The 26431-nt window shown below is 54.1% G+C and overlaps 2 protein-coding genes across 2 annotated transcripts; one reads left to right on the plus strand and one right to left on the minus strand.

Annotated features, from left to right (window-relative positions):
* Positions 1–1770: 1770 nt before the first annotated feature.
* On the minus strand, positions 1771–7218 carry LOC138100545 (maestro heat-like repeat-containing protein family member 7). Its single transcript, XM_068998417.1, has 15 exons — positions 7107–7218; positions 6789–6853; positions 6345–6674; positions 6014–6162; positions 5611–5758; positions 5202–5389; positions 4982–5119; positions 4605–4719; positions 4295–4432; positions 3878–4054; positions 3596–3751; positions 3336–3437; positions 2853–2955; positions 2407–2463; positions 1771–2093 (listed from the first exon to the last, which is right to left on the minus strand). Exons 1-15 carry the CDS (start codon positions 7216–7218, stop codon positions 1972–1974), a joined length of 2100 nt encoding a protein of 699 aa, XP_068854518.1. The 3' UTR covers positions 1771–1971.
* A 9702-nt stretch (positions 7219–16920) lies between these two features.
* Positions 16921–17973, plus strand: LOC138100546 (olfactory receptor 14J1-like). The gene has a single exon (XM_068998418.1). The coding sequence runs from the start codon at positions 17002–17004 to the stop codon at positions 17971–17973; it is 972 nt and encodes a 323-aa protein (XP_068854519.1). The 5' UTR covers positions 16921–17001.
* The last annotated feature ends 8458 nt before the right edge of the window (positions 17974–26431 follow it).

A 26431-nucleotide genomic window follows, 5' to 3' on the forward strand; every position in this document is an offset into this window, starting at 1 on the left:
TTTATGATGTGTATCCTGTATCACTGCCCTATGCCCAGAAATTAACTTTGTGCCTTTCTATGCCTCTAAACTGAGCCTGAGAGAGGGAAGGAAAAACTGAGCAAAACTTTTTCAAAGCAGTTTGCAGCTTGTTCAAGGTCACACAGAGATAGGGACTTTCTTTTTCCCAGCTGCAGCAGGGGAGGGAGGAGGCACCCAGCTTGCTGCTTCCCTGGTCAGCTTTTGGCCAGTTCTTCAGCTTCTTTTTCTCCAAAGGGAGACTGAGAGCTGAATTTTTTTTTTGTTCCCTGGAATTTTGGATTTTCTCCCATTTCTGCTGGACTGCTTCAACATCAGAGCAAATCGGGTGGACTTGCCACCGAGCACAGAGGGCCTGGCCCTGGCCCAAGCCCCAGCTCCGAGGAGACCAAAGGGAGGACTCTAACTAATTTTCCCAGTTTTTCCTCCACACTGAAAGATTTTATTATTTAGCATTATTTTTCTTTTCCCGTGTGTTTCTTAAATAAATAGTTTTTATCTCCTTCACTTTCCTTTGAGGAAAACTTATTTTTTCCCGAACCAGGTTCGGGGGAGGGGTGGTTGTGCCTTCTCTCAGAGGATATATTTCTAAATTTGGCCAAACCAGCACATATGCAAATGAACCAAACTTACAAAAGTGTGAAGAACTCCTGACCTGTTGTCTATCTTGGGGTCCATCTTGGCAGTAGCCTCTGGCTACCCTGAGTGTACCTTTGAAGGCCTTTCAAATAAATACCTACCTTTATTCCCTTATTCTGGTCTAGCCTCTGTTTTTAGGTGGCCTCTCAAGGCATCAGCAGGGGCTGCGATTCCACACTTGTGGAGACCAGAACCGCCCCCAGGATCCCAACACTGCCTGACAGCGCTCCGGACACCGGGATGGTCGCGCGTCCGAGTCTCGGCCACTGTGCTGCTGCTTCGTTTGCTCGTAGGCAAACACCCAGAGGCCACTGTTAAGCCCGGATGGTCTCTGGTTCCGCCCTCTTCCTGATCCCGTGCAGGGATGGAGCACTGCTGGGCTTTAAGGAAGCTGTTCTTGAAAACTTGCAGCGTTCCAAGCTCCTTTGCCCTCTGTGGAGGCTTGCCACGGAATCCCTCACAGCTGCCTCCGGAGCATACTCCTGTTGGCTGTTCTAAAATCCAGGGCCTTCGGGGTGCTCAGCAAGACCTCTGACTCCACAGTGTTGTGGAACTGGACCTTCAGGACAGGGACCTTTCCAGCCTGAGCTGCCCTCGTTCCTCTGTGTCTCTGCACAAAACATGGCATGGTGTGGATACAAAAATGCTGCTAGCAAGGATTTTCTTGCTATTTTGTAAGCCCGTGAGAGACTTTTCTCTCCCACAGAAGAGGCAGCAGAGTTATGTAAACAACCAAACACGTGCAGCCTTGAAAAGTCTTGTTTATAGTACAGTAGGAAATATTTTGACAATGGATGCTTTAGGATTTTAGCCAATCACCCCCAGGGGTGGCTGATCCTTTGTCCAATTAGACTATGAAGAAAAAAGTCTGTAAAAGAGTTTGTAAAATAATTAAAGAAATCAATCTTGCTGCACAATTCCTGCCTGCTGGATCTTCTCTCCTCCTCCCTACGGCTGCGGGACACGGTGATACACCCTAGGGTTGCAGTAATAGCACGGAAGAGAGCGGCAGGAGGGGCCTGTGTGTCCCAGGGCTCAGGTTTTGCGCCGCTTCAGCACCACAGAGATGCAGGTCAAGTGAAGAAGCCAAACTGTTTATTAATAGGACGCGAAGCAAAGGGATGAGCTGGGAGGAAAAAAGGGGATGGGCAGGGTCTGAAGGCTGGAGGGATGGGGCTGTCAAAAGGGAGGGAGAGGGCAGGAGCTATGGGAGCTTTCCACAGGCTCAGCTGTGACCAGCATCAGCTGTGCCTGGAGCTCCAGCTGCTCTACTCTGTCTCCAGATGGTCTCATCTTGCAGGATATCTGGAGGTCTTAAAGGGACTCTGGTTCTGAGCCAGCAGATGAACGTTGTTCTGCAGCTCTTTTGTTGAATATTTCCTGAACTATGATGTTTATCGGGGAAGGGCTGTCGTCTCTCCTCAGGGCTTGAAGGGCTGGAAGAGACAGGAACAGAGCCACGGTCAGAGCCTGGATCTGCGGGAATCCAAGCAGACCTTCCTGCCAGGGCCATCTCACCCACTCCTGCCATGGTCAGAAGACAGCAGGGGCCAAGGAGATCAGCCAGAAGGTGCTGGCCATGAAGCTCCCCACCGTGTCCCTGAAATCTCTCTATGCTCTGCCCACGTCACCCCGAGTCCACACATGGAGCAAAGCCCCCCACAGCCAGGGCAGGGATTGCAGCTCCCGAGCCAGGCATTGCAGCTCGCCCCCGCCAGCCCCCGCTGACAGCCCGCTGCCCTCACTCACCCTCACTGAGGACCTGGAGCTCTTCCTTCTGCCCCCTCAAGAACACCCTGGCAGTCCCTGGGAGCACAGAGGCGGTCACGGCCCCGCGGCACAGCTCCCTCGCAGCGGCGCTGCCAGCCCCGTGGCCACTCGCTCTCCTGCCCCGGCAGGGCTCAGCCCGGGCCCGTGCCGCATCCTGACGCCCGAGGGCACGGCTGCGAGAGGGCGGCAGCGGCCCCGAGGGCAGGCGGGGCTGCACGGCCCCGGGCACGGCTGCGAGAGGGCGGCAGCGGCCCCGAGGGCAGGCGGGGCTGCACGGCCCCGGGCACGGCTGCGAGAGGGCGGCAGCGGCCCCGAGGGCAGGCGGGGCTGCACGGCCCCGGGCCCGGATCCCGCTGCCGGGGCAGCAGCCGGGGCTGGGGCCGAGCTGCGGCGGGGCGGGGAGGGGCCCCGGGCTCGTGGCTCACCCATGAACCTGGCGGCCGCCTCTCGCAGGGACTGCTGTGGGCTGTCCACGAACGGCAGGGCCTGGTGCAGGAGCTCGGCCGCTCGGCTCCTGTCCTCTGCCAGCTGCAGAGAGCGCCAGGAGGGAAGGGTTGGCGCGGGCTCAGCCCTTGGCCGGGCTCTCTGCGCCCAGCCCTGGCCTCCCCTGCCCGCACGGCCCCGAGGCCCGGCCAGCAGCCGCTGGCGCCGGGCTCTGGAGGGGGCCGAGGGCCGGCTGCTGCCCGGGGAGCCGCGGTGCCGCCCCGCGCCACGGCCCAGCGGGGCCGGGGCTCCATCGGCACCCGGCTCGGGGCCAGAGGAGCCTGGAGAAGAGCCCAGGCAAGGGAGCGGCGTGTGGGGCGCAGGCTGCCGCCCCTGGTGCAGCAGTGCTGCCAACTCCACACACTGGGCTTCACCGGGGCAGGGGGCTTCTCCAGGCTCAGCTTGGGCTTCCAGGCGGTCCTTACCAGGCACTCAGCAAACTTCGACAGCTGCTCCTTCTTCACCAGCTGCCCAAGATTTCTCCTCTTCAGGAACTTGGCTGCACAAATCAGCGTTTCGCGAGAAGCCTGGAGAGCAGCAGAGACACGGAGGTGGCACCACAGCCCAGGGCACAGGACCCGCATCCCCGTTCCAAGGCCAGGAGAAGGCTGCAGCCTGCGAGGCGTCAGGGCAGGAGGCAGCTGAGCCCCCTCCCAGGAGGACACATCAGCCCACGAGTCCTCACCTCTGCCACGTTCCGATTCTCATCATGGCAGTGGAATAAAAGTGGGAGTAGGCTCTGGCACACAATTGTCTTAAGGGGCTTTTTTCCCTCATCCGCTACCAACTCCATCACCTTGCAGAAGAGGTGAATGGAGAGTATCTGCACATTGCTGTTGTCCTGGCGTAAAGGAAAAAACCTCAGCAGCAACTTCTCCAGCCCATGTGGGCAACGGCCTAAAAATCCACAGGGCACAAAGTGTCTGGGCAGCAGCCAGTGTCAGTGGCTGGGGGCACAGAGCCTTACATTTGCAAAGAGTGGCAGGAGCGCCTCAGCCAGTTTCGGGGCGGTGGTGCTGGATACCAGGATGTCTTTGTTCTCCAGCACATTCATGAACACAGAGAGGGACATCCTGACCACCTCTCCATCTGCATCGCCCAGCAGCTCCACAAGCCGTTGGGACAGGCTGCCCATCCTTCTGGCCTGTGTGGAACACAAGGCTGTGCTGTGAAGCCATGAACGGCTGCACTGCCTACACCACCCTGGCCCTGCAAGCTCGCCCTGCTGCCGCAGGGCCCAGAGGCCAAAGGCCTGTCCCGAAGCACTGGGGCAGCTGAGCTGGGAGGCAGGAGAGCTGGGAGCAGCTGCCTCAGCTCCTGAAGCCCAGCCAAGCCCATGTGACTGCTTTCCCCAGCGCAGCTTCAGCCGCTGCCGCCTTCTCACCATCGCGGGATCCTTGCTGAGCACCACGAGGCCTCTGAGTGCCAGGCGACATCTCTGCCTGCACTTGCTCAGCAGGTACCTGGACATGATCTCCAGGATGCTGTCACCATATTTACTCAAGTCCAGGCAGTCGAGGACCTGAAAGGCACAGGACAGTGACAGGGGAGCCGGCCGGCAGGAGCCCGGAACCGCCCAGGGCTGGGCCCAGGCAGCAGCGCAGGGCGCGGGCACCGTCCCAGGCAGCTGCGGCTACGAGAGGGCAGAGAGCTGGGAGGCAGCTCAGCGAGGCAGCGCTGGCCGTCAGGCTCACCTCCACAAGGAATGCCAGGAAGGGCAGATCCCAGCGTGGCTCCTCCCTGCTGAGTGGTTTGAGCAGGTGGAATGCAATGCGGGAACAGAAGGGGATCAAGACCTGGCGCATCTCTCTGGTAGGGGGAAAAAGGCACCAAGACCCTGTGCCAGGGGGCAAACATCTCCCAGGACTGACTCACAGAGGTCTGGTCTTCCCCACCACGTTGCAAGGGGACCTGGGTGCTCTGGGAGGCAGCTCCTTCTGGGCACCCTCCCCTTCCAGCCTTTTCCAGTCTGCTTGGCCGTCCCTCGGTGACGAGGCCCCACAGGGACTGTGTGGGGCACCTCGGGCACAGGGCACCAGTGCCGGGGGCAGTGGGGAGAAGGGGGTCTCACCTGGCCAGCAGACCCACTGCGTAGTGCTGGGTGTCAGCACACACCAGCGTGTCCCAGCCACGCTTGCGCTCCATAGCCACCACCTCATTGTTACACCGCAGTCGACAGAGCAGAGCCTTCATGACCTGCACTGCAAACCTGTGTGCAGAGCAAAGCCCAGGTCACACTGGGAGCACTGGCACTGGCCACAAGGGCATGGGAAGGACAGGAGGACTGGGACCTGTTGGGGTTGGTGGGAAGGCGGTGTTCCTCCCGGCATGCTCTCCAGAAGTGATCAACTTCCTCTGGCATCTGCTGTGTGGTGATGACAACTTGGAAGAGCAGAGCCACAAACAGGCAGGCTGAATGAAGGTTCATTGCCTCGTGGCACTCGGGCACCTGGACAATCACCCACAGCGCCAGAGTTGCCTGCAAAAGAAGCAGCCCGAGACAGCGCTCAGTGCTGAGCTGTCCATGTGGCAGGGCCCGAGGGGAGACGCAGGGGGAGCACCGGGCCTGGTGCCCCCTGAGCCAGCCCCTAGCCCAGGTTTCAGCCCAGCACCTGAGACAAGGAGATGCAGTGGGGGAAGGATGGAGAGCTGGTGAGGATGTGACCTCGGGGTGAGTAAAGGCCAGTTCCAGAAACTCACAGACAGGGCAAAGACATCTGTATCATCCCCATCAGAGGTGGACATGCTATGCAGTGGCCATTTGGGCATCACACAGAGCAGTGTTGGCAACACCTTCTCCACTGCTGGTCCCAATGATCCTATGAGTCTCCACATCATTGTGGCAGCTCTGTGGGATCGGAGCTCTGAGTCAGGGGCGTCTCAGTCACAGTACCATGCCCTGTGCAGCTGTGGGGCCCAGGTGACAGAGCCCTGATGCCCTGAGGGGCAGGGAGGGAGTATGGCAGCAGGCTCAGGAAGCAGAGGGCCCCGAGGGTCCTGGAGCTCTCTGCCTGTCTGGCAGACCCCATTGGACAGGTAGCACAGGGCAATGAGCCCTAAGGGCTGGTGAGCCCTGAGCTCTCAAGGCAGCTGGGCCCCGTACCTGTCGCACGATGGGGCACAGCGCAGGAGGGTCAGCACCACATCAGTGGGCTGCTCTTCAGCCAGCCTCAGAAGGCTAAAGCCCAGCTTGGCGCCCACAGTGACATGGGACCCGAGACTCTGGTGAATCTTCCTCACCATGGCTGGCACCTGGAGGAGGCATGGGGAAGACTTGGAGCACTGTCCAAGGGAGCAACTTCCCCAGCTGCCCCCAAGAAGTGCTTCCCTTCCCACCGCACTGTGCGGGCCTAAAGGCTGAGGGGGCCCAGCAGCCGTGGCTTGAGGGGGCACAAGATCCTTGGAGTGTCCAGCCCTGGCCCCAGGCTGCTTACCTGCTGCTGAGGAGAATCAGCACTCTCCTCAAAAAGATCCAGACTGGGAGCATGAATCCCAGTGGGAATGGGCATAGTGTCAGTATTTGGGATGCCCTGAGTCTCTCCGGTGTCGGTGTTTGTGATGGCCATGTCCTCAGTCCCTGCCATGAGAGTCTTCGCTGTGTGATCATTCATTGGACTGTCAGAGTCTTCTGAGCACTCAGGTGAATCTGTGCTGACATCAGGCTGTGCCTGGAGCTCAGTCAGCCCAGAGTCAGGCTCAGCTGTGCCCTCAGTTGCTCTGGTGCTGGTCTTTCCACGCCGAATACAGATGAACTTCCGGAACATCTGCAGGAGAACGAAGGACAGGGAAGAGAGGGATGTTCCATGGGGTGCTCCAGGCGCAGTGCTTGGCTGAGCAGCGACAGCAGGCCCAGCCCAGGTGGGGATGGCTGCAGGTACCTGCACTGTTCTCCGGAAGCGGCCGTGGGCACGGTCCTTCTTTTGTGTCCGGTCCAGGGCTGCATCTGGCAAAGAGCGAGCGCAGCCAGAGCTGAGGGGCTGCGGGAGAGGCCGGAGAACGCAGCCCAGCCCTGCGCTCCCCAGGCAGGGACAGCCCCGGGATGCCCAGGGGATGGAGCACCGCTGCTGCGGGGGGTCTGGCCTGGCCCCTCTTCCATCCTATCCATGGGTCTGTTCCCTGGAGATGGGATGGGGTGGGATGGGATGGTGCCAAGCTGGCTGCCGCCATCAGCCCTGTGGCCCAGCTCTGTCACTCACTGTCCTGCCGTGGCTGGAACTGCTCCAGCTCTTCGGGCTGTTGTGCTGGGGCAGCTGCAGGGCCTTTTTTCCCCCTGAACACTTTGAACAGGCCACGGAATCTGCCCGCCATGTTGCAGTCTGGCCTCGAGGGCACCTTCAAGAGAGATGCCTGGGGAAAGCTCTGAGTGAACAAGTCCTGCACTTGTGCCTTGAAGGCACCAGCAGCAGAGAAGCCTCAGGAAGGCTACAGGACAGCAAGTCCTGCACCCTGGTCTCAGAGGGCTCCTGCCACAAGGACAGGAGACTCCTCGTCAAGGATTGTGGTCAGCAAAGCCAAGGGTCTGGCCTTGAGGGCACCGGCCACAGGGATGGGAGATGCCTCGGAAAAGCTCCGGGGCACCAAGTCCCATGGTCTGCCCTCGAGGGCACCTGCAAAAAGAGAAGCCTCGAGAAGGCCACAGGTCACCAAGTCCTGTGGTCTGGCCTCGAGGTCACCTGTAGGAATAACGCCTCGGAAAAGCTCCAGGTCAGCAAGGAACGAGTGCGCAGTGTGGGGGCTCCTCACGGCACCGCTCTGTCCCGTCCTGTCCCGTCGCGTGCTCCGAGCACTGTGGCGTGGCCGCTTCGCTGCCAGCCCCTATGTCAGCACGTGTCACAAAGGGCCCTGGGACATCCTGTCCCGTTCCATCCCACGGTGACCACTCTGAACCGTGTCACAAAGGGCCCTTGCACACACCCCACCTGCCCTGGGGCCACCCCCAGCCCACCCCAAGTGGCCCCAGTTGGAAGGAATGCCTTGCCCCAAGTGTCTAAGAGAGCCCAACAGGAACTTTAGCATCGGCTCCAGCCATAAGCAAACGCTCCCCTGCTCTGTGGGCTCAGGGCAGCACCAGGAGCCCCCACGGCTGCCGCCGCAGCCGCCGCGGGAAGGGCTCGGGGTCTTCCACAGAAGCTGGCACGGCCTCCTTGGGACACGTCCCGGCCGGTGGCCATCCTAAAGCCGGGGCTGTGACACAGACAAGGAACGTGTGGGCCAGGGTGCGAATGCTGCTCTGACCCCTGGGGCCCAGGGAGCGCTGAAATCAGCAGGGGTGGCAGAGTCCCCTCCGAAGCAGACCTGCCGCCCCCGAGCCCTGGCAGCGCTGGTGCCCATCTCCTGCCCCAGAGACCTGTGCCCCCGGGGGCTTCTCTGCCAGAGGGCAGCCAAAGCCAAGGTGCATTGGGGGCTGTGCTCCTTCCTACAGGGGGCTGTTGGCAGGAGCAGCTGGAGTGACTGGGGGGAGCGCTTGGTATCTGACAGGAGATGTTGCTCCTTCCTGGAGTGAATTTTTTCATGGAAGGGATTAGCAGTAGCACCAGAACAGCATCAGCTGCTGAGTTTCACAGGGCAAAGAGATTCTACAGAGACACTGTGATGTTTCCTTGTGCTTTTCTGTCTTTCTTGCATTCTGGAAATGAAGGAATCGGCCCAGCCTCTGATATTCAACATTCCCATTGCTGCGTGTCTGGCTGTGGCAGCTCACGTCCAAACACAACTGCGTCCCTGCTGAGCAGGGCAATGGACGGCCACAAACAGGGAGGTTCCCCAGGGAACATCAAGGGAGCCACCTGGGGAAGTGCAGAGGATAGGGATAGCTGTGGGAGGAGAAGCTGTTCTGTGTCTCTGATGATGGTGCCAGCATCCTGAAGGAGCAGCCAAGACAGGCGCTGGAAGCACACAGGTCCCACCCTTTTCTGCTGTCACATGGACTCGGGACACACTTGTTGCCACAGGTCCAGCAGACGTGATGCAGGAACAATGGAGGGCCATGCACTGGTAGGGAATGGCCTCCAGCAAGAGCGAAGCAGGATCCTCTGGCAGCAAAGCCTGAGCTTGTGAACCGGGCCATCTCCTCTGCACACAGCAAAGTGCTTCCCTCCGCCCCTGAACGTCTGCCAGCACTCCCTGCTTTTCTTTAGTGCCGGCTGCATCTTCCTTTGTTCCAAGCAAGTCCAGGATTTAGTTTGGAAGCTCATGTACGTCTCTTTAAGGGGCCTGCATGCAGGAGAGGGATGGCACCTGCAGTGCAGGGCTTGTGTCCCATCAGAGTCTCTCTCTCACGATGGCACCAATGCCGCTGCCTTGGAACGCCTGACTGTGGAAGGCGAGTCTGCCCTCAAGCACGGCCACTGAAGTCAGTCAGGGGCACAGGCTGCAGCTGAAGCTGCCAAGTGTCGCTGTGAGGCTGGCAAGGCAAGAGGAAGCCATTGTAGCCAATTCTGCTGGAGCCTTTTGCCCAGCCACGTGCAGCTGTGCCCACAGTATGGCCCCGTTTGGCGTCCCGGCTGGTGCGGATGCCTTGTTGAGCTGGTGCCGGCACTGGGGCTCCTGCTGTTCCTGTGCACGCTCTGGTGCTGTTTCTGTGGCGTCCAGAGCTGTTTCAGCAGCAGCGACTCGGCAGCCCTGCTCGAGGAGACATCGCCGCCCTCCCCATGGTGGCAGCAGCTGTGCAGGCCCAGAGCTCTGTGTCAGGGTGTCACGATCCGCTAATACGAGCAGGGGTCGTGATGGTTCGTTTATCGATCTCAGAGTGTAAAAGGACACAAGAGATTTCAGTTTTAATATGAGCAATGCACCTTTATTAAGTGCCCACAACACAGTAATGCAATAGAAGAGAGAAAGAGAGAGAGATAAAGAAAACCAAAGTAGAGAGGAAGAAAGAGGGGGGGCAATAGCTACCAACGGATGAGACGAAGTCCTTGTGGTCTTCTGCCAATAGATTCATCTTCTTTCCATGGGGAGATCTCGGGCTCAGTAATTTCAGAAAGTCCCTTTATAGCCCTTTTCAGAAGCGAGGGGCAACTGGCCAAGAGGTTGGGAAATCTACAGCTGTTGTTATGGGGCCTGTTGCTTTGGGAAACAGGTACAGGACAGACGTACAAGACAGGTGTACAGGACAGGTGTGCAGGACAGGTGTACAGGACAGGTCGTTCCTTTCCACTTCAGCACAGTCCTTCCCGCCTGGGCAGCAAGAACGGCACAGTCCATTGCGACCTGCACTAATTTTCCTCAGGAATGCGTCCCAGTTCCCAGCGGGCACACCTGCAGGCAACACTTGGCAGACATCCCACCTCAGCCAGGCCAGGACTCCTGTGCTCAGTCTCTATCCTCGGCGATGATCATGAGGCAGATGAGGGATCTTCGGACCTTCTCTTATGCAGGGGGGCCTTGGTCACAGCACCGTGGCCTGGGCAGCCACAGGGGCCCGGGCTGGCCGCCAGCCCTGCCTCTGCCCACAGCCCCTTCTTGGCAGCAGCCAGGGGCCGTGCCCCAGCAGGATCCCCCCGCCCTCCTTGTCCCCAGCCAGCCCAGCCTCGGCACCTCGGGGTGCTCCCCACCCTCCTGCTGAGGCCCGGCCTTGAGGGCTTCTGCCGCAGGCCTGGGAGATGCTTCGGGGAAGCGCCAGAGCAGCCGGGCAGCAGGAACGAGGCGGCTGCCTGGAGGCTGCTTATGGCCTCTGACAGCCACTTCCTCGGGCCTTCCCACCACCCCAGCCCCTCAGGGGCCTCCTGTTGTTCTGCCAAGGGGCAGAGGCGATTTAAAGGACACAGAGAGCACCGGAAAGAATGCTCTTATTTTACTGTGAAATTAAGGAACCTCAAACGTAAAATGATACATTCAGTAAAACTAGGGGCTTGGCTTTAGCAACAAGCAAAAATAAGCAAGGTAATGCACCTAATTATTACTATCCAAGAGAAAGGAGAGTGATTTAGAAAGATGCATCACCAGTTGCCTAAATACCTTACCAGCATCCAGATCTGCAGTCGTTGGGGAGCCCCATTTTGCAGCAAGGATCTGGAGAACCCTTCCCATGAATTGGGAAAATCCTATGGGTGCATCTACCCATATGTGAGGCCTCCAAATTTGCCCCAAACGTGGGTCCAGCTTTTATAGGCCCAAATCAGGAAGTCCAAGTGACTTGTGTTTTTAGCCCGGAAACACCTGGATCTGATGGCACACTTTGCAACCAGCAGGGGCTACAGCTTGGCCAGTGCCAAGGCCTTGCCTGGGAGGGTTTCACCTCAGACACCCTGCAAACAAACCTTTATTCATGTCAGCTGGGGAAAGTTTCTTAAATTATCCATTTCTTGCAGATAACTGTACGCGGTGATGGGAAAGTTTCTAAAGCAGCCCGTTTGGCGTTAAACGGCTAGCATAAGCATCTTTGTCATCTGTTTTTAGCTGAATAATACTGAGGGTGTTAGTCACAGATTGGCCAGGGTTCATCTTGTAGGTCAGCTCCGGCTGAGGCCTGCTGCTCAGGCCTCAGCACATCAGTCGCTCCTCTGACTTACAGGATGAATCACGGCTGTCAGACGGCCTCTGCAGTTGTTGCACATAGAGTTGGTTGATCTTGAGGCGTAACTGCGAGCTGCCTTCCCTGTACTGTGTGCTGGATGAGTCATACAATACAAGGAACGAAACAAGGAATAAACAAGAAGGTAGCAGCTGCACAAAGGGAAAGGAGAAAGAGTCTCTTTGAACCACAGACTCCCTGGCAGCCACAAGAATATATCTGGTTCCCAACATTCCCATGTCTGGGTTGGTACATGGGCTAATTTTCTCATCTCCCGAGTTGTCTGTTTTCCTACTTTTCCATTGTCATCAATTTGTAAGCGACAGTTGGATTCATTTTCTTTCCTGCAAACTCCTCCTTCTTCTGCCGGTAGTCTAAAACCCCACGATGCTGGAAAATCACATACCACGTTTGTGTGGATTGGTCGGCCATAAGGTCAGGGGTGGCAGCCGTCTGGTTAGTTGTTATCTCCGAGACAGCTTGCAGTCTTCTTATCCAATTCAGATTATAGGCAGGTTCTTTGGCCCCTGACACCAGTTGGCTAGGGCTCCATGGAGCCGCTCCATAATGTTGTAGAACTCTCTCAGGTGGCCGTTCATCATGTCCCCATCTTTGGGAGCTTCCCTTACTTAGGGAGGTGTCAAGAGACCATGTTTCTCTGACCAAATCATGATCTACTTTGACTCCGAGCCCCATCCCCTGACTTTGTGTCCGTGTCCCTGATGGGCCTATTGTTAAGGATGTGCAGTGCATTGTGGGGTATGCCCAGCCCCTGTCCTGGAGGGATCCCTGCTGAGTTAACAGATTTCGCAATCGCCCAGCAGGACTCCCTGGAAAGGCAACCACTTCCTTGGTCATGGCAAGAAAAGACAGACCCACAGTCCTTTAGGAGACCCTATGCAGATCCTTCGTAACCTATTGGCCTTTACCCATCCCAGATCCTCTGTAACCCATTGGCCTTTACCGATCCCCTGTATCCCTATAAAAGCAAGCCCTATGGGCCCCTGTAGGGCTCAGAGAGGGTTCTCGTCCCTGGCTTTCCCCTTCACTGGAGGGGACCAACAATAAAGCTACCTTCCGTGCAGAACCAGCCACACAAGCCTCTCATCTCTCTCTCTGGTCTGGTCTGGCCTGGAGGCTGCCCTGCAGAGCTGAGCTGGAATCACGAGCTGACAATCACTAAAGAGCTGACAGCCTCTGCAAGAGCCCTCCTGCCAGCAGCTGAGGGAAGACACCGGGCCTCGGGAAGGCGATTCTTTTCAGGACCATCTCCCCAGACCAGTCACCTCTTCCTGGGTCAGAGCCACTGACCCCATCCCCAGCTGTATTAGTGCATCAGTGAGATGGGTTCTGCACCAGGATAGGTGTCCATCTCCCAGGTTTCTCAACTGCTCTTTCAATAGCCCGTTCATTCCCTCAGGTAATCCCACACCTTGGGGATAATATGGTATGTGGAAACCCCACTGAATGTTTTTCTGCTCAGCGTACTGCTGAATGAATTTGTTCTGGAAATGAGACCCATTATCTGTTTGACTGGGTAATGGCATTCCGTAATACAGAATTATTGTGTCTATAGTACAGATGGTGCTATGCTGAGTGGCCTTCTCACAAGGATGGGCAATCAAATACCCAGGATATGTGTCTACGGCAGATATATTTACATTCTTGGTCCTGGGGTAAAGGTCCAATGTAATCCATTTGCCAAGTTGGTCCGGGCAATTTTCCTCTTCCCAGCTGTCCTTTTACAATGTTTGGCACCGGGCGTTTGTACATATGTTGGCACACGGGGCATTGAGCAATTCTAGTTCTACTCTTATCGAGTGACATGGCAATGCCACGCTCTTGAGCCCACCTGTAAGAGGCTTTTTGTCCAAGGTGCACACATTTTTGGTGCACACATTTTGCCAAGCCTTCGTGATCCTCCTTTGGAGGGAACTCTGGTCTGGCTTGGGAAATCTTTGCCCGGTTGCCTGCAACAGAGTTATAAAGTCGCTCTAAAGTGTCTGTGTCACTATGGGCATCAACATGAATCACAGTCACATCAGTTCTTTGCACCATTTCCCAAAGGTCACTCCACAGTTCCTTTCCCCAGACCTCTTTGGAGTAGATTTTCCAGGCTCTGCCCACCCATGTCGGTAGGCACAGAGCGAACCCATTTAGCTACCGACCAAGAAGCAGTATAGGAAAGGCATTCTCCTAGATCTTCTTGTTTTAAAGCCATATCAATTGCATAGAATTCAGCATATTGACTGCTTTTCCCCTCTCTTGTCATTTCTAAAAACTTTTCTGAATGAGGATGGTCAGCTACTGCTTTCCTTTTCCCTCCTATATATTCAGCTGACCCATCCGTAAACCAAGCATGTTCTTTTTCCTGTGGCATTAGTTGATCTCAAGGCTTTTCCCACTTCCCTGGAGATTCCCTCTCAGCTGTGAAGCTGGCACTCACCTCTTGGTCCCTCCCGGGGGCAGCTGCTACTGGCTCATGAAGAGTGGCTATCCGCCCCGTTCCCACCTTGGCCCTATCCCGAATATACCACTTCCACTTTACAGTACCACACTCCGGAGCGTGCCCAATCCAATGGGCTTGTGGGGACCTTCTGACCCACTGCACAATAGGAATTTCCGGATGAAGAGCCACTTCATACCCTATGGTAAGTTGTTCTGTTTCCATCAGTGCCCAATAACCTGCCAATAACTGTTTCTCAAAAGGTGTGTAGTTGTTTCCTGCTTCTGGCAACTTCCTCCCCCCAAACCCCGGGGGAACCTTTTTCTTTCCCTGTTTCTGCCAGAGGCTCCCATCAGCATGTGACCCATTTACAGGTACATTTAACTCAACTTCTCCCTTTTGCATAGGCCATAGATCTAAAGGCCTTTTTGACTAATAGCCTCTTTGCCTATTTCCCCTGGTTACTTTATGCAAAGGGATTGAGATTTGTCTCAGATGCAGAATATGTTGTCTCCAAAAGACGAATAATCCAATAAATCTTGGTGCCTCCTTTTTACTTTGTGGCACTGCAAACTCTAAAATTTTCTGTTGGGCTTTGGGGAAGATTTCCTGATGCCTGCATTGCCACTGAATTCCCAAAAATATCACTTGAATTTTGGTAGGGTTAATTTCCCAGTCTTTCTGTTTCCTATGATCCACAACTAATTCAAGGACTTGTTGCACTTCCTCCTCATTGCTGCCCTGGACCAAGATGTCATCTCTATAATGAATGAGTTGCATATGAGGAGTCAGTTTGATTTCATCCAAGTGTTCAGCCGATGTTCGATGACAAAGCATTAATGAGCCCCACCGAGTGTTGTTACTGACAAAGGCTCTCCAGGGACTCATTAGAGCAGATAATTGGGGGCCAGGATTGCACAAAACTCTCAGAGACTCCCAGGCAAAAGCCAAAGCCAAAGTCCTTTGAAAACCCTGCAGTCCCTGGGAGCATTCAGGAGTCCCCCAGGGCCATTCCTGACCAAGGCTCCCCAGGGACTCCTTCCAGCAGATCCCTGAGGCCACTGGGATGTGGGGGGATGCTGAGGGCAGGACAAGGGGCTGACAGTGCCCAGCCTTGCTGGGGCTGTGCCCAGCAGGCCCCAGGGCCTCAGCACAAGGTGTCTCCTCCCAGCCCTTGGTGGCACAGACGCTGCTGTGCCCCAGGGCACCAAGACTTGGCTTCTCTTTGTCCCCCCCTGTCATCCCTGCCTCCAGTTCTCTGCTCTGACTGCAGCCTGGGGACACTTTCTCAGTCGTGTCCCTCACTGGGACCCATGAAAACTTCCAGAAACTTTGAAGTTCGATTGTGACTTGAATTCTTGAGAGGTTTGTGCCAGTCCCTGTCAGGGACTGATGTTCAGGGACTGATGTTCAGGGCCTCAGCACCAAGGCCCGAGAGGGTCATTCCAGTCCTTGTGCTGTGTCTGTGCTGCCGAGCTGGGCCGGGCTCCTGGCACAGAGGCAGCTCCTGGCAAGCGGCAGCGCTGCAGAGAGACAGCTCTGGCCAGGAGCAGCTCCTGGGCACAGCCCAGCAGGGCTGGGGCACTGCCTGCAGCCAGCCCGGGCACAGCACAGAGGCACACAGGGCTTCAACTCAGCCGGGGCTGGGAAGGGGCTGGGAAGTGACTGCGGGAGAATCACTCCCAGCCCCTGGCACAGGAAGCCTCTGGCTGCAGGACACGGCAGCTGCAGCTCCTGGAGGGATCTCCTGAAGCTGCAACATCCCCCTGCCTACGGATTCTGTGAGTACAACTCAGAGCATCTCGAGTGCAGGGGAGGTGAAATGCTCATGAGGCTCTGATGGGCTGAGGGTTTCCAATCACTCCCAGAATATTTCTAATGCAAGGATTTTGATAGAAATGAGGACATTTCCTGAGACTTTGTTTTCAGTTTCCTGCCATTGGAGAATGGCGGGGAGGGAGGATAAATATTAAAGGTGTTATGAATTTTGTCAGGTCCCTGGGACATCCGAACTGTTACTTTCAGTGATCAGCAGGTGCACAGGAGATCCCTCATGTGCTTTCAGCCACTCCTGTGCCCATGGACAGCACCAGCATCACCTTGGCTGGACCCATCAGGCTCAGTCTGAGCTGTCCTTTCTCCAAGCTGCAAACAGAACCTGCCCCCAGCCAGTGCCCTGCACACAGGCAGGTTTCTGTAGGGCCAAGGAGAGTGCACAGAGATTTGGGGTCTGTGAGTGCTGGCAGGGAGAGATCAGGCACAGGGAAACAGCTCCAGAGGAAAATCCCCAGGAAGCAGAGATGAGATCAGGGAAGGAGAGAAAACAAACCCAGCAATGTGTCAGGGAGAGTTTAGAGATCCCCACAGGATCCCCTCCAGTGCAGCCCCTCCCTCTGAAGAAGCCCCCTCCCTCCTGTGCCCCCCCAGCCAAGCCTCTGCCCTCAGGGCCGGGGCTCCAAGGCGTGAAGCCCCTCCTGGGCAGGCAGAGCTGCAGCAGAGCCGTGGGGCAGCTCTGCAGCCCCGGGCCCAGTTCCCTCTGCAGAGCACAGGGCTGGGAGCAGCTGCCCGGCCCTGGGGGCTCTGGGAGGGGGCACAGCTGGCTCAGGGTGACGCTGGCCCCAGTGCCCGGCTGTGGGCAGGGCTGTCAGTGCAGCCAGGGCAGCAGCTCAATCTCCCTTCATCCAGTGCCAGCTCTGGGACTCTTGGCTTTCTCCCCGAGGTTTCCTTCCAAGCTGGGAGTTTCCTCCAGGATGCAAATCTGTCCTGGAGCATCTTTGTGTTATCTGAAAGGCCCAGAGAGAGGAGAAAAGCAGAGATGCTACAAGTGTGAAAATGCTGTTGGCTTGGTGAAATGAGCCCGGTGTGTCCTCGGCTACGAGTGTGGTGCTGAGACCTTGAGAGAGGGACGGACATTTGGGGGTCTGTGGTAGGATTTCTGATACCCAAGAATACCAGGAGAGATATGGGGGAGCTTAAAAACAAAAACCCCAGAACTCTTAAACACAAAAGAGTGTCTGTGTGTGTTCCAGGGGAGGGTGTACAGGAAATGGCTTTGACTGTGGTTACAGATCTCCTCTAACTCTTCACTGTCTTTTTCTCCGTGGCAGAACCCAATGCCCGGACACAGCCAATGTCCAACAGCAGCTCCATCAGCCCCTTCCTCCTGCTGCCATTGGCAGACACGCGGCAGCTGCAGCTCCTGCACTTCTGCCTCTTCCTGGGCATCTCCCTGGCTGCCCTCCTGGGCAGCGGCCTCATCATCAGCGCCGGAGCCTGCGGCCAGCACCTGCACAGCCCCGTGTTCTTCTTCCTGCTCAGCCTGGCCCTCAGCGACCTGGGCTCCATCTGCACCACTGTCCCCAAGGCCATGCACAATTCCCTCTGGGGCACCAGGCACATCTCCTACTCAGCATGTGCTGCTCAGGTGTTTTTCTTTCTGTTCTTCCTCTCAGCAGAGTATTTCCTCCTCACCGTCATGCGCTATGACCGCTACGTGTCCCTCTGCAAACCCCTGCACTACGGGACCCTCCTGGGCAGCAGAGCTTGTGCCCACATGGCAGCAGCTGCCTGGGCCAGTGCCTTTCTCTACGCTCTCATGCACATGGCCAATACATTTCCCCTGCCCCTGTGCCAGGGCAATGGCCTGGGCCACTTCTTCTGGGAAATCCCACACATCCTCAAGCTCTTCTGCTCCAAATCCTACCTCAGGGAACTTGGGCTCATCGCTGTCAGTGCCTGTTTGGTGTTTGGCTGTTTTGTGTTCATTGTTTTCTCCTATGTGCAGATCTTCAGGGCTGTGCTGAGGATCCCCTCTGAGCAGGGCCGGCACAAAGCCTTTTCCACGTGCCTCCCTCACCTGGCCGTGCTCTCTCTGTTCCTCAGCTCTGCCATGTTTGCCCACCTGAAGCCCCCCTCCATCTCCTCCCCATCCCTGGATGTGGCAGTGTCAGTTCTGTACTCGGTGGTGCCTCCAGCCCTGAACCCCCTCATCTACAGCCTGAGGAACCAGGAGCTCAGGGATGCCCTGAGGAAAATGATGACTAGGATGCTTCTCAGAAGCAATAAACTCTCTCTTTTCTGCTCCAGAACCTTCAGAATGTAACTCTTTACAATCTTGGCCTTTTTTTTCCTCTTTGTCCATATTTTCATTGGTGCTTTCTCTTATTCTTTTTCTGGTATTATTCTGCTTTATATAAAGTACTGTAGTACTACTCCTAGCATTTCTACATGAACATCTACCTTTCTTTTGAAACACAAAGACTTTCAGGAGGCTTCTTCTCTGTGCATTTGAATCAAAACAAGGGGCTGCCCTGACCTTTGTGTCCAAGGTTTGTTCCTCAGCCCTTCTCTGGCTCTGCAGGGCCTGTGGACTCTGGCCTGTGGGCAGAGCTGGAGGGAAGAGACTCCCAGCACAGCAGCATGGCCAGGGACAATGGCCCTGCCTCTTCCCACCTCTGCTCTTCCCAGCTCCACACTCCCTTTCCCAGCCCTTCTGAGGGTGCAAGGCTGGAGTGCTCGGGCAGCTCGGTCACTGTCCTGCTGCGTGTCCGTGCTGTGACCACAGGCAGGGACAGGCCACGGGCACTGCTGGGACACAGCCGGGCTCCAGCACAGCAGCTCCATCAACAAAGGGCATCTCCTGAGGGCAGGGCAGGAAGGCTTCGCTCTCCTCCAGAGCTGCTGTCAGGAATGTGCCCCAGGAATGCCCTGGCAAAGCAAACCCCAGTGCCCAGGGGCAGGGGGGAGTGTGCAGGGGGGGCACGCAGCAGTGTCCTGGCACAGCCAGAGCTCCTGGGATGGACCTGAGGGAGCAGCAGAGCAGGGTCTGGGCTGTGCCTTTGTTCCAGGGACAGCCTGGGAAGGTGCCCAGGGCAAGTGTCCCACACCAGCCCCTGCCACCACCAATCCCAGCACTGGCCTCTGCCCTCACCTGCAGGAGGTTGTTTGTCCCTGCACGGAGGGACACCAAGTGCCCAGGCCAGCAGTCCGTGTTTGCTCTGTCCTGAGGAGCCTTCATCAGTGCATCGAGTGGGTGTGGGGAGATGAACCCGAGTGAGCACAAACACCATCAGCAGCACTCGGGGCTGGCACAATTCCAGGGGCACAAACAGTGCCCTGAGGCCACTTCACTCCCAGAGTAATGTCCTCTGGGAAACCACCTGAATTCTTTGATGGGCTGTGCTGAGAACTGCATGGAGAGAAACCTCCAGGGCAGGGATGCTCCAGGGAAAGTGCTCAGGACAGCCAAGGGCTGCACAGAGAGACACCGGAGTGGTGTGTTTGTGGGGAGAAATCACAGCTGCCTCCCTTTGGAATCGCCCCCAGGACCTGGACAGGCCTGTGCTGTGTTCTGGGCACTGACCTGGAACTGAGGGATGTGGAAAAGGCCTTTGGTGTCAGGGATGTTGGGAAGGCTGGGCAGGCACTGGCATTTGTCCCTCAGGGATTCCATGAGGGTCCTGCCAAGATGAGCTCTGCTCCTCCTTGAAGCCCTTCACGGGCACAGAGGGCTGAGAGACCTTTCCAGGACAGGCTCAGGCCAAGGAGCCCTTGAGTCTCTCAGCCCCACGTCAGTGCCTGCTGAAATTCAATCTCCCTCCCCATCCCGCAGCAGCCCCGCATTTCCCTCCTCCAGCCTTGGTCTCCAGCACAGCCACGGGGGCTCTTGGGGCTCTTGGCTTTTCCTGCAGCCACCGAGGCCGGCTGAGCTCTGCCTTCCCCACACTCAGCCCTGCCCAGCGCAGGCAATGCACAGAAATTCCCTGTCTGTCCCTGGCCTTGCTGCCAGCCCCGGCAGCGGCTCCGCGGCCCCTCTGTGCCCCGCTGCCCCAGCCATGGGGCCACAGCCCCTGTGCAGGCCCAGCCCAGGACAGGAGCGCTGCGGGTGGGAACGGCCCCTGGGCCCTGCTGCCCACAGCAGCCTTGGGGCTCTGCGCTGCTGAGCTTTTGACGGGGTACCCTTCCTTCCCGGAGCAGGGTGAGAGAGCAGAGGAGGCTGCTGTTCTGCTGAGCTCTTTATTTCATAGTCTCACAGCTTTCTTGAAGGCAGAGTTCGAAGGGGGTTACATGATAAAGGCAAGCAGTGACAGCAAACAGCAGGCAAAACAGCTTCTTCTTCTATATGCTCTATACGCTCTATATATTCTGTATGTTCTATACTCTATATGCTCTATACTCTATATGCTCTAGACTCTAGACTCTAGACTCTATATTTTTTCTTGCAGAAGTGTGGATTAGATTTGTTAATTGACCAATAAGATTAACACACGATTCTAGTTTTCCTTTTCTTAACCTATCCTGGTCTAATTCTAACAGTCGTAAGCCTTACACCAGTGTTACACAGGTATTACACAGATTTACATGTACAGTTTCTATCAGCTCTTATTGTTTATGTGAACACTCTATCTAAAAAAGCTGAACAGTACAGTTCTATCTATATTTTGTCTAAAGTAAAGAATTCTGTGAAAAGGTAACACTGCTGCAGTAAGAACTGTGTTTAAGGTCTCTGCTGCAGCTTTTCAATGTTTAAGGCACTCAGCATATATTTCTACTATAGGTTAAAAAATCTGTATTTCTATTTCACTTTGGTGTGACTTCATGTATCTCAGCTTGTCCAAAGGTTTTAATTCAACCCCTGTGCTTTGGCTTCCCTCTGGGCCTGAGTCCAGAGGAGCTTTCACTCCAACAAAACAGAACACTACAAGAAAAGTAAATGGAGTGGGAACTCAGGAGAGATTGAATTTTCTCTGATTCAACTCAAGGATTAATGCCATAGACTTCTGAGTGGAAGAATAATTAATTCATTCTCCTTAAGACAATAAATCAAGAGAATAAATTAGACTTTTGTATCAGGTCTGAGGGAGTAGATTGCATCCAACACAAGTTTTTCCTGTATGATTTTTATTTTATTTTTTATTTTTTTATTTTCTCAGGAGGTTGTATCAAGGCAGAAGAATTAAATTCGAGATATTTGTAGCAAAGAGGTCTCTGCTGAACTGATTTTTCCAAATAAACATATCCCTTACCCCATATTTCCATGACTGTAAGTTTTTTTAATTTTGGACTCTAGTATATTGTACTGTATGTGTATTCAGAATACTTTGCAACAGTTAAATCTGCTTAAATTTCATTTCAGACATTTACTTAATTTTAAGAATTCACCTAATTTCAGCCATCTTTAAAAAAGTATTTTCACACTTTTTTTTTTTTGGTCTGTTACCTTTTCTGTGAGGAGGATCATCATTTGGGTTTTCTCTTGGTGCCTCACTAATGCACTCTCAGAGCCATGCTCTGTGTTATTAATGTAGTAGTGGTCCGGGGTTCATGGATGGCTACTGCAGTAAACTTGATGGCCAGTAGTGAAAACAGCAAAAATAATGATGAGAGGAGCCACAGACGTTGTGATGTCTGAGAACTGTGAACTGCCAAAATCAAAAGGTCAGTACTCCTCTGGTTCAGAATGTCCTTCAGTTGGAGCTGGAACATACTTTGGGCTTAGAGCCTGAGCACAAGAGGCTGTAGCACCTATTTTGTTGAGCAGTTCCCTATTTCCCTCCTCCATACTCCACTGCATTCCAGCATGTGATTTGCTGAGCTGTAGAATGTCCCTGAGTGGTATGATTGCCTGGAGTGCTTGAAAATTTGGCTTCACATTCCTCAGTTCCTTTTCAGCATTTTCTCTGTTCCCCTCGGTGCCTCACACCAGCCCCTGTTTTACTTCTAGATGGAGAACAAGGTAACAAAATACAACTTCTCTTCCTGTGTACTTTGAGGGGTTCTCACCTGTGATAATAAATGAAATAGCTTTCATTCCTTTTGATTCCTCCTGGTATGATGCAAAGAAAGGAAAGGTAGCTGGAACTATGGCTTTTTGGGGTGGCTGTTATACCAGAGCCCTGGATCTGTATTAGGGATATTCGTGTTGTCCAGACTGTCTCAGCAGAAAGAGGGAGGAGTGGAATGTTAATGTCAGGAGCTCATCCCTGTCCGTGATTTATTAAAAGAAGCCTGGCTTCATGTCTTAGGCCCTGAATTAAATACCTGCAGTTTGGCTGCATGAGTTTGTATCTATGTATCCCACTTCTGTGCAATGTCTGAAGGCCAGGGAACTGCCTTTGTTACCTCTCCTACTGGCACTGCTACAGGAGAAGGAAAGAAATCCAACTAATTTTTAATCAGCTAACGTGTCCCTTTTGGATACAGAATTCACTGAGAGCCATAAATACAGTGCATGGCTTTAATAAAGCATAAATGTGAATTTTAAACCACACCTGGAGTTGATGTTGCTTGGACTGAATGTGTGCACAGCCCAATGTTTCTCCTCGTCGTCCCTATTATGAATTTCTGCCATTTTTCCTCTTTATTCCTGTCTGAACAAAAGCAGACTTTGTGCCACTGAGTTGAGAACATCCTTCTCAGGCTTCAGGAAACTGCCCCATCTCTTTGTTCACCATCTCGAGTGCTTTTCTCACTCCGAGAGGATGGTAACACCACAGGGACTCGTGTACTGACTGTGAGCAGCAAACTTTGGCCCTGGTGAAGCTGAAGGACCATAAGGCAAGGCAGGAATTTGTTAGGAAGTTCTCACTAATCCCTGGATTTGAAGGAATGATGGAATAAACTACAAACCTTTTGCTTCAGGCACTGGAGCAGATGATTTTTCTAACAAATAATATTGTTTTGAGTGTTACTGAGCTCATTCACATTTGAGGGATTTTTTCTTTAAAAAAACCATTGATTTCTTCGTACCTTAATAGCACAGCTTTTGAACAGCTGGGTGCTTTTGTGTTCCTTCTCCCGTTGATGATGTCAGTGTGCCTTTTACTGCATATCCAAGGACAGCTTTTAATTTTTCTCATTTTTAGCTTCACTTCCTAGTTTTTACAGTTAAGTGCATTTTTTATGTTGTAGGTCACCTGTCACATTTCCCTCGGGCAGTATCTGTTCACTGCAAGTAATTCAGCCTCTCTCTTTCTGTTTCATCTCATGCTAATGGCTGGGAGAAGTTATCTGGGCTAGCCAGGCTAAGGAACATCCTGTTCTTGCCTGATTTTCTTTAGCTGAGAATCTTCTGGCTATCTCACTGCTCCTTGGAGTATCATGTTGCTCTGGGTTCTGCAGATAGTTACCTGAGGTGTGAGCTGGCCAGATGAATTGCTGCCCTTTGTAAATGGCTCTGTTTAAATTTCTGTGCTATCTTGGACACCGCTTAAGGTGTTGGGTCCTTCTTGCTTCAGGTGCTGTAAATGGGAAGATGAGAAATTCCTTCCCATCACTGATGAAAGTCCTCGCCAATCTCCATATCAGGGGAGATCTGTAATGTGATGAATTTCCTTTGCTGCAGCATCTGTGCCAGCTTTTCTCCCTTGTGTTTGATTGTTTATAACATACACAGATACATGTTTTACTTAGGGAAAATCTGGGAGCATGGTGTGTTCATACCTACTCGGTAACATATTTTCAGTACATATAACACGTGAATGGAAAAAGGGAAGTGCAGCACAATGAGTGTGTTTTGGGTATCTCCTGCAGATGTTGAATCTGTCCATAAGAAGAGATTTTTAAGAAAGTTTTATTAATGAACATTGCATCATTACTTTTTTTATGTTTGCAGCTGCTAAGAGGGAAGGAAAGTCCCACGTCTCTCTTACACTTGTTGAAACACAGCATGATTTGTTGGTGTATATAAATTTAAGCTAGCTATTTCTCATTTGACTTCATTTTGCTTTGTGCCAAGGTCCTCTGGAGTAACTGAAACAAAAGTAAAATGCCTGTTCTGATGTAATGATTGAATAAAATGTAAAAGGATAGCAAGTCAAATTAGATCCCCTTGCTGCTCATTGCCAGGAAGAGCTGGTTCACTAAACCAAAGCAGGATGGAAGTGATGAGCAATGTGCTTGCTTAAAGGATTCCTCTCTTGAGAGGGTGATGGTGTCACCTGGATCCTTGCGATCATCATCTGCTGCTTGCTGACAGCCTCTGAGGAACAAGCCTCAATGTCATCTGACCTGTCTGTGACCCATCGGCCTCGGGAAACAGCTGCTTTCTCTCATGCTGCGCTGGTTTGGAAAGGAAGGAAGAGGCAGGAAATTTGTGACTTTCACCTGTGTGAGTGCTTTGGTGGCAACAAGATTGTGTCTTTTTAAGTAAGAAAGCATGTCTCTCTCTTAAAAAGCCTGGTACTTGTTATCTTTGCTAAGCAATTGCAAAGAACCAATTAAATAGAGAGAGTGTTGTGGTGGATATTAACTTTTAATGAGCTTACAGAATAGAGCCTCTCATAATTGGAATTCCTTAGCTCTACATAGATAGTGAAAATAAGAATGTAGTGAAGTTGCTTTATACGCTAGCAGATGATTTCCAAACACTTCAACCCAAAGGATTTAAAATTTATTATGCTAAGAAATTGCTTGGGACATCCAACTCTTGGACAGTAACTACATTCCATGCTAAGTAGACATCATCTGGTTATGTTGAAATGTAAAGACTCAACTGGGGTCTTGCTGAAAGCAGTGGTAGAAGTACTGTTGGCTTCACTAAATGCAGACCTGGGCCAGTGGGAACGATCCTGGTGCTGGGAGACAACAAGGTCTGCATGAAGGCGGGGGTGGGGGAAATCACGGTCAGGGGTTGGCCGCAGTATTTTAAGAACTATAAAGGACTTGGAATGGCCTGGGGAATTCTGTTCCGGGTAGAGATGATGATGGGATGGGTCAGCATTTAGGAAATGCTGATTAAATGAAGGGCACGTAGGGAGCTGAAGACATTGTGTTAAGGTGAGGAACAAGACCGGGACACCACGCTGGGGCCCCGCGCACTTTTCAAGCCCGGCCGCCCCCACGGGCCGGGCCCCGCGGCTCCCGCTGCCGCCCCCCAGCACGGGGCTGTGTCCCAGACCCCACGCTCCAGCCCGAGGTTTGGGGGCGGCAGCGGAGCTGCTGGACGGAGCTTCCAGCCCCGCCAGCCGCAGCTCCGATCCCTTGGGCCGTGACGCCAGTGATGGGTGTGTAATAAATGGTTAAAAGTTTTTTTCTTTTGGTTAAAAAGAAGTTAATAGTTACTTGTTATATACAGTTAATAAGTTGATTATTATTGTGACGGCACGGGTGTAATGCTGCTATGTGATCGCTAGATGGTGACACCAATGGGGAAGAGCGGTGGGTCTATAGAAAAGAAGGGAACGTTCTGGAATGTTCTTAGGATGACTTAATGATCTATGAGGTAAACATCTTGAAAAATTATTGGTTAGGGGGCAAACCAATCACTCGACGCCCCAAAGACTGACGGAGCAGACCACCAATGAGGACCCTGGCAACGAGCCATCGGAGGGAGGATTCCAGCTGCACCAATCATAACATCAGAGGGACTATAAAACCACCCCGGGGCTCAGCCCCCGGGGGTCTTCCTGAGGAACCTGAGTCCGAAGGAACGCCCTGTGCGTCGTGCTGTTGTTTTTTTTCTGGGTTGCCGAGTGGGACTCGGGCTTATCTCGAGTCTCTGCTCCTGGTTTTTAAATAAACGAGCAGACTTTTACCCCACCCAAAAAGTCCACGCCTCGTTTATAACAGGTGTCCGTCGGCGCTCTGGGTCTGTCTGTCAGCTTTTGCAATCCAGAGGGAGAAACTGAGTCCCAAGGGGTGTCGGTTTCCATCAATCGCTATTTCTCCTCTCTTTTCCATGACGGATTTCACAGCGCTTCCTTTCGCCCCAGAGATCTGGAAAACAAAATTCCCAGCTGCCCTGGCATCCCTGCAGCTCTCCACAGCTCCAGCCTCGTCCCTCCTCTCCCGTTTCCTTCTCTCCAGTCTCTCCCGCCTGTTGCTGCCGGCTCGGAGGAAGGAGATTCCCCCGGCACCCGCTGCCTCCTCCTCCTGTCCCGTGGGGCGCAGTTGGTGCTTCTGGAGCCGCCTGCCCGCGCAGCCGGACCCGCCCTGCGGCCGCTCCGCGCTGCAGCCCAGGGAATGAACTGCAGGCACCGCTGGGCTGGGCTGGCCCTGGCCGGGTGCCCGGTGCCACCAAAGCCGCTCTGGCACTCTGCTCACAGCTGCAGCACACGGAACACAGAAGGAAAGGCTCGTGGGCTGGGATCGGGGCAGGGAGAGCTCACTCACTGCTCACTGCCAGGGCCACAACAGACCCAAGCTGGGGAAATTAATGGAATTTATTTCCAAACCAATCACACCAGGAGAAGGAGAACTAAAACAAGTCCTCAAAAACCACCTTCGCCACCCCTCCCTCCTTCCCGGGCTCCCAGTCTCCGCCCGCAGTCCCTCCTCTGCCCTCCCTGCACGGCAATCTTGTCACCAGCCATGAACTTGGCTTTTGCCTCATCCCGGGATCTCTTCCCGGACAGGAAGAACTTTCCCCAGCACAGATTCAGGCTGTGGCGGCCTTTGAGGCTCAGGGTGTTTCTCCTGCAGCTCCTTACAGGTCTCCTCTCGCCGTGCCGGCTCTCCTGCGCCACAGAACTCTGCCGGCTGCAGCTTTGCAAACATCAGGTCCAGGTCTGGATGTTCCTGCAGGATTTGCTCGAGGTCCTTGGGGGCTGCAGCCGATCCAT

The sequence above is a fragment of the Aphelocoma coerulescens genome, unplaced genomic scaffold (assembly GCF_041296385.1).
Source record: "Aphelocoma coerulescens isolate FSJ_1873_10779 unplaced genomic scaffold, UR_Acoe_1.0 HiC_scaffold_103, whole genome shotgun sequence".
Lineage (NCBI taxonomy): Eukaryota > Metazoa > Chordata > Aves > Passeriformes > Corvidae > Aphelocoma > Aphelocoma coerulescens.

Excerpts from the sequence above, each read along its gene's own strand:
- LOC138100545 (XM_068998417.1), bottom strand. The coding sequence starts at position 7,218 with ATGGCGGGCAGATTCCGTGGCCTGTTCAAAGTGTTCAGGGGGAAAAAA. Across the intron at positions 5,120-5,201 it reads CTTCCCACCAACCCCAACAG|GTTTGCAGTGCAGGTCATGA; the intron begins GTCCCAGTCCTC and ends CTCTGCACACAG. Across the intron at positions 2,094-2,406 it reads GCTCCAGGTCCTCAGTGAGG|CCCTTCAAGCCCTGAGGAGA; the intron begins GTGAGTGAGGGC and ends TGTCTCTTCCAG.
- LOC138100546 (XM_068998418.1), top strand. The coding sequence starts at position 17,002 with ATGTCCAACAGCAGCTCCATCAGCCCCTTCCTCCTGCTGCCATTGGCA.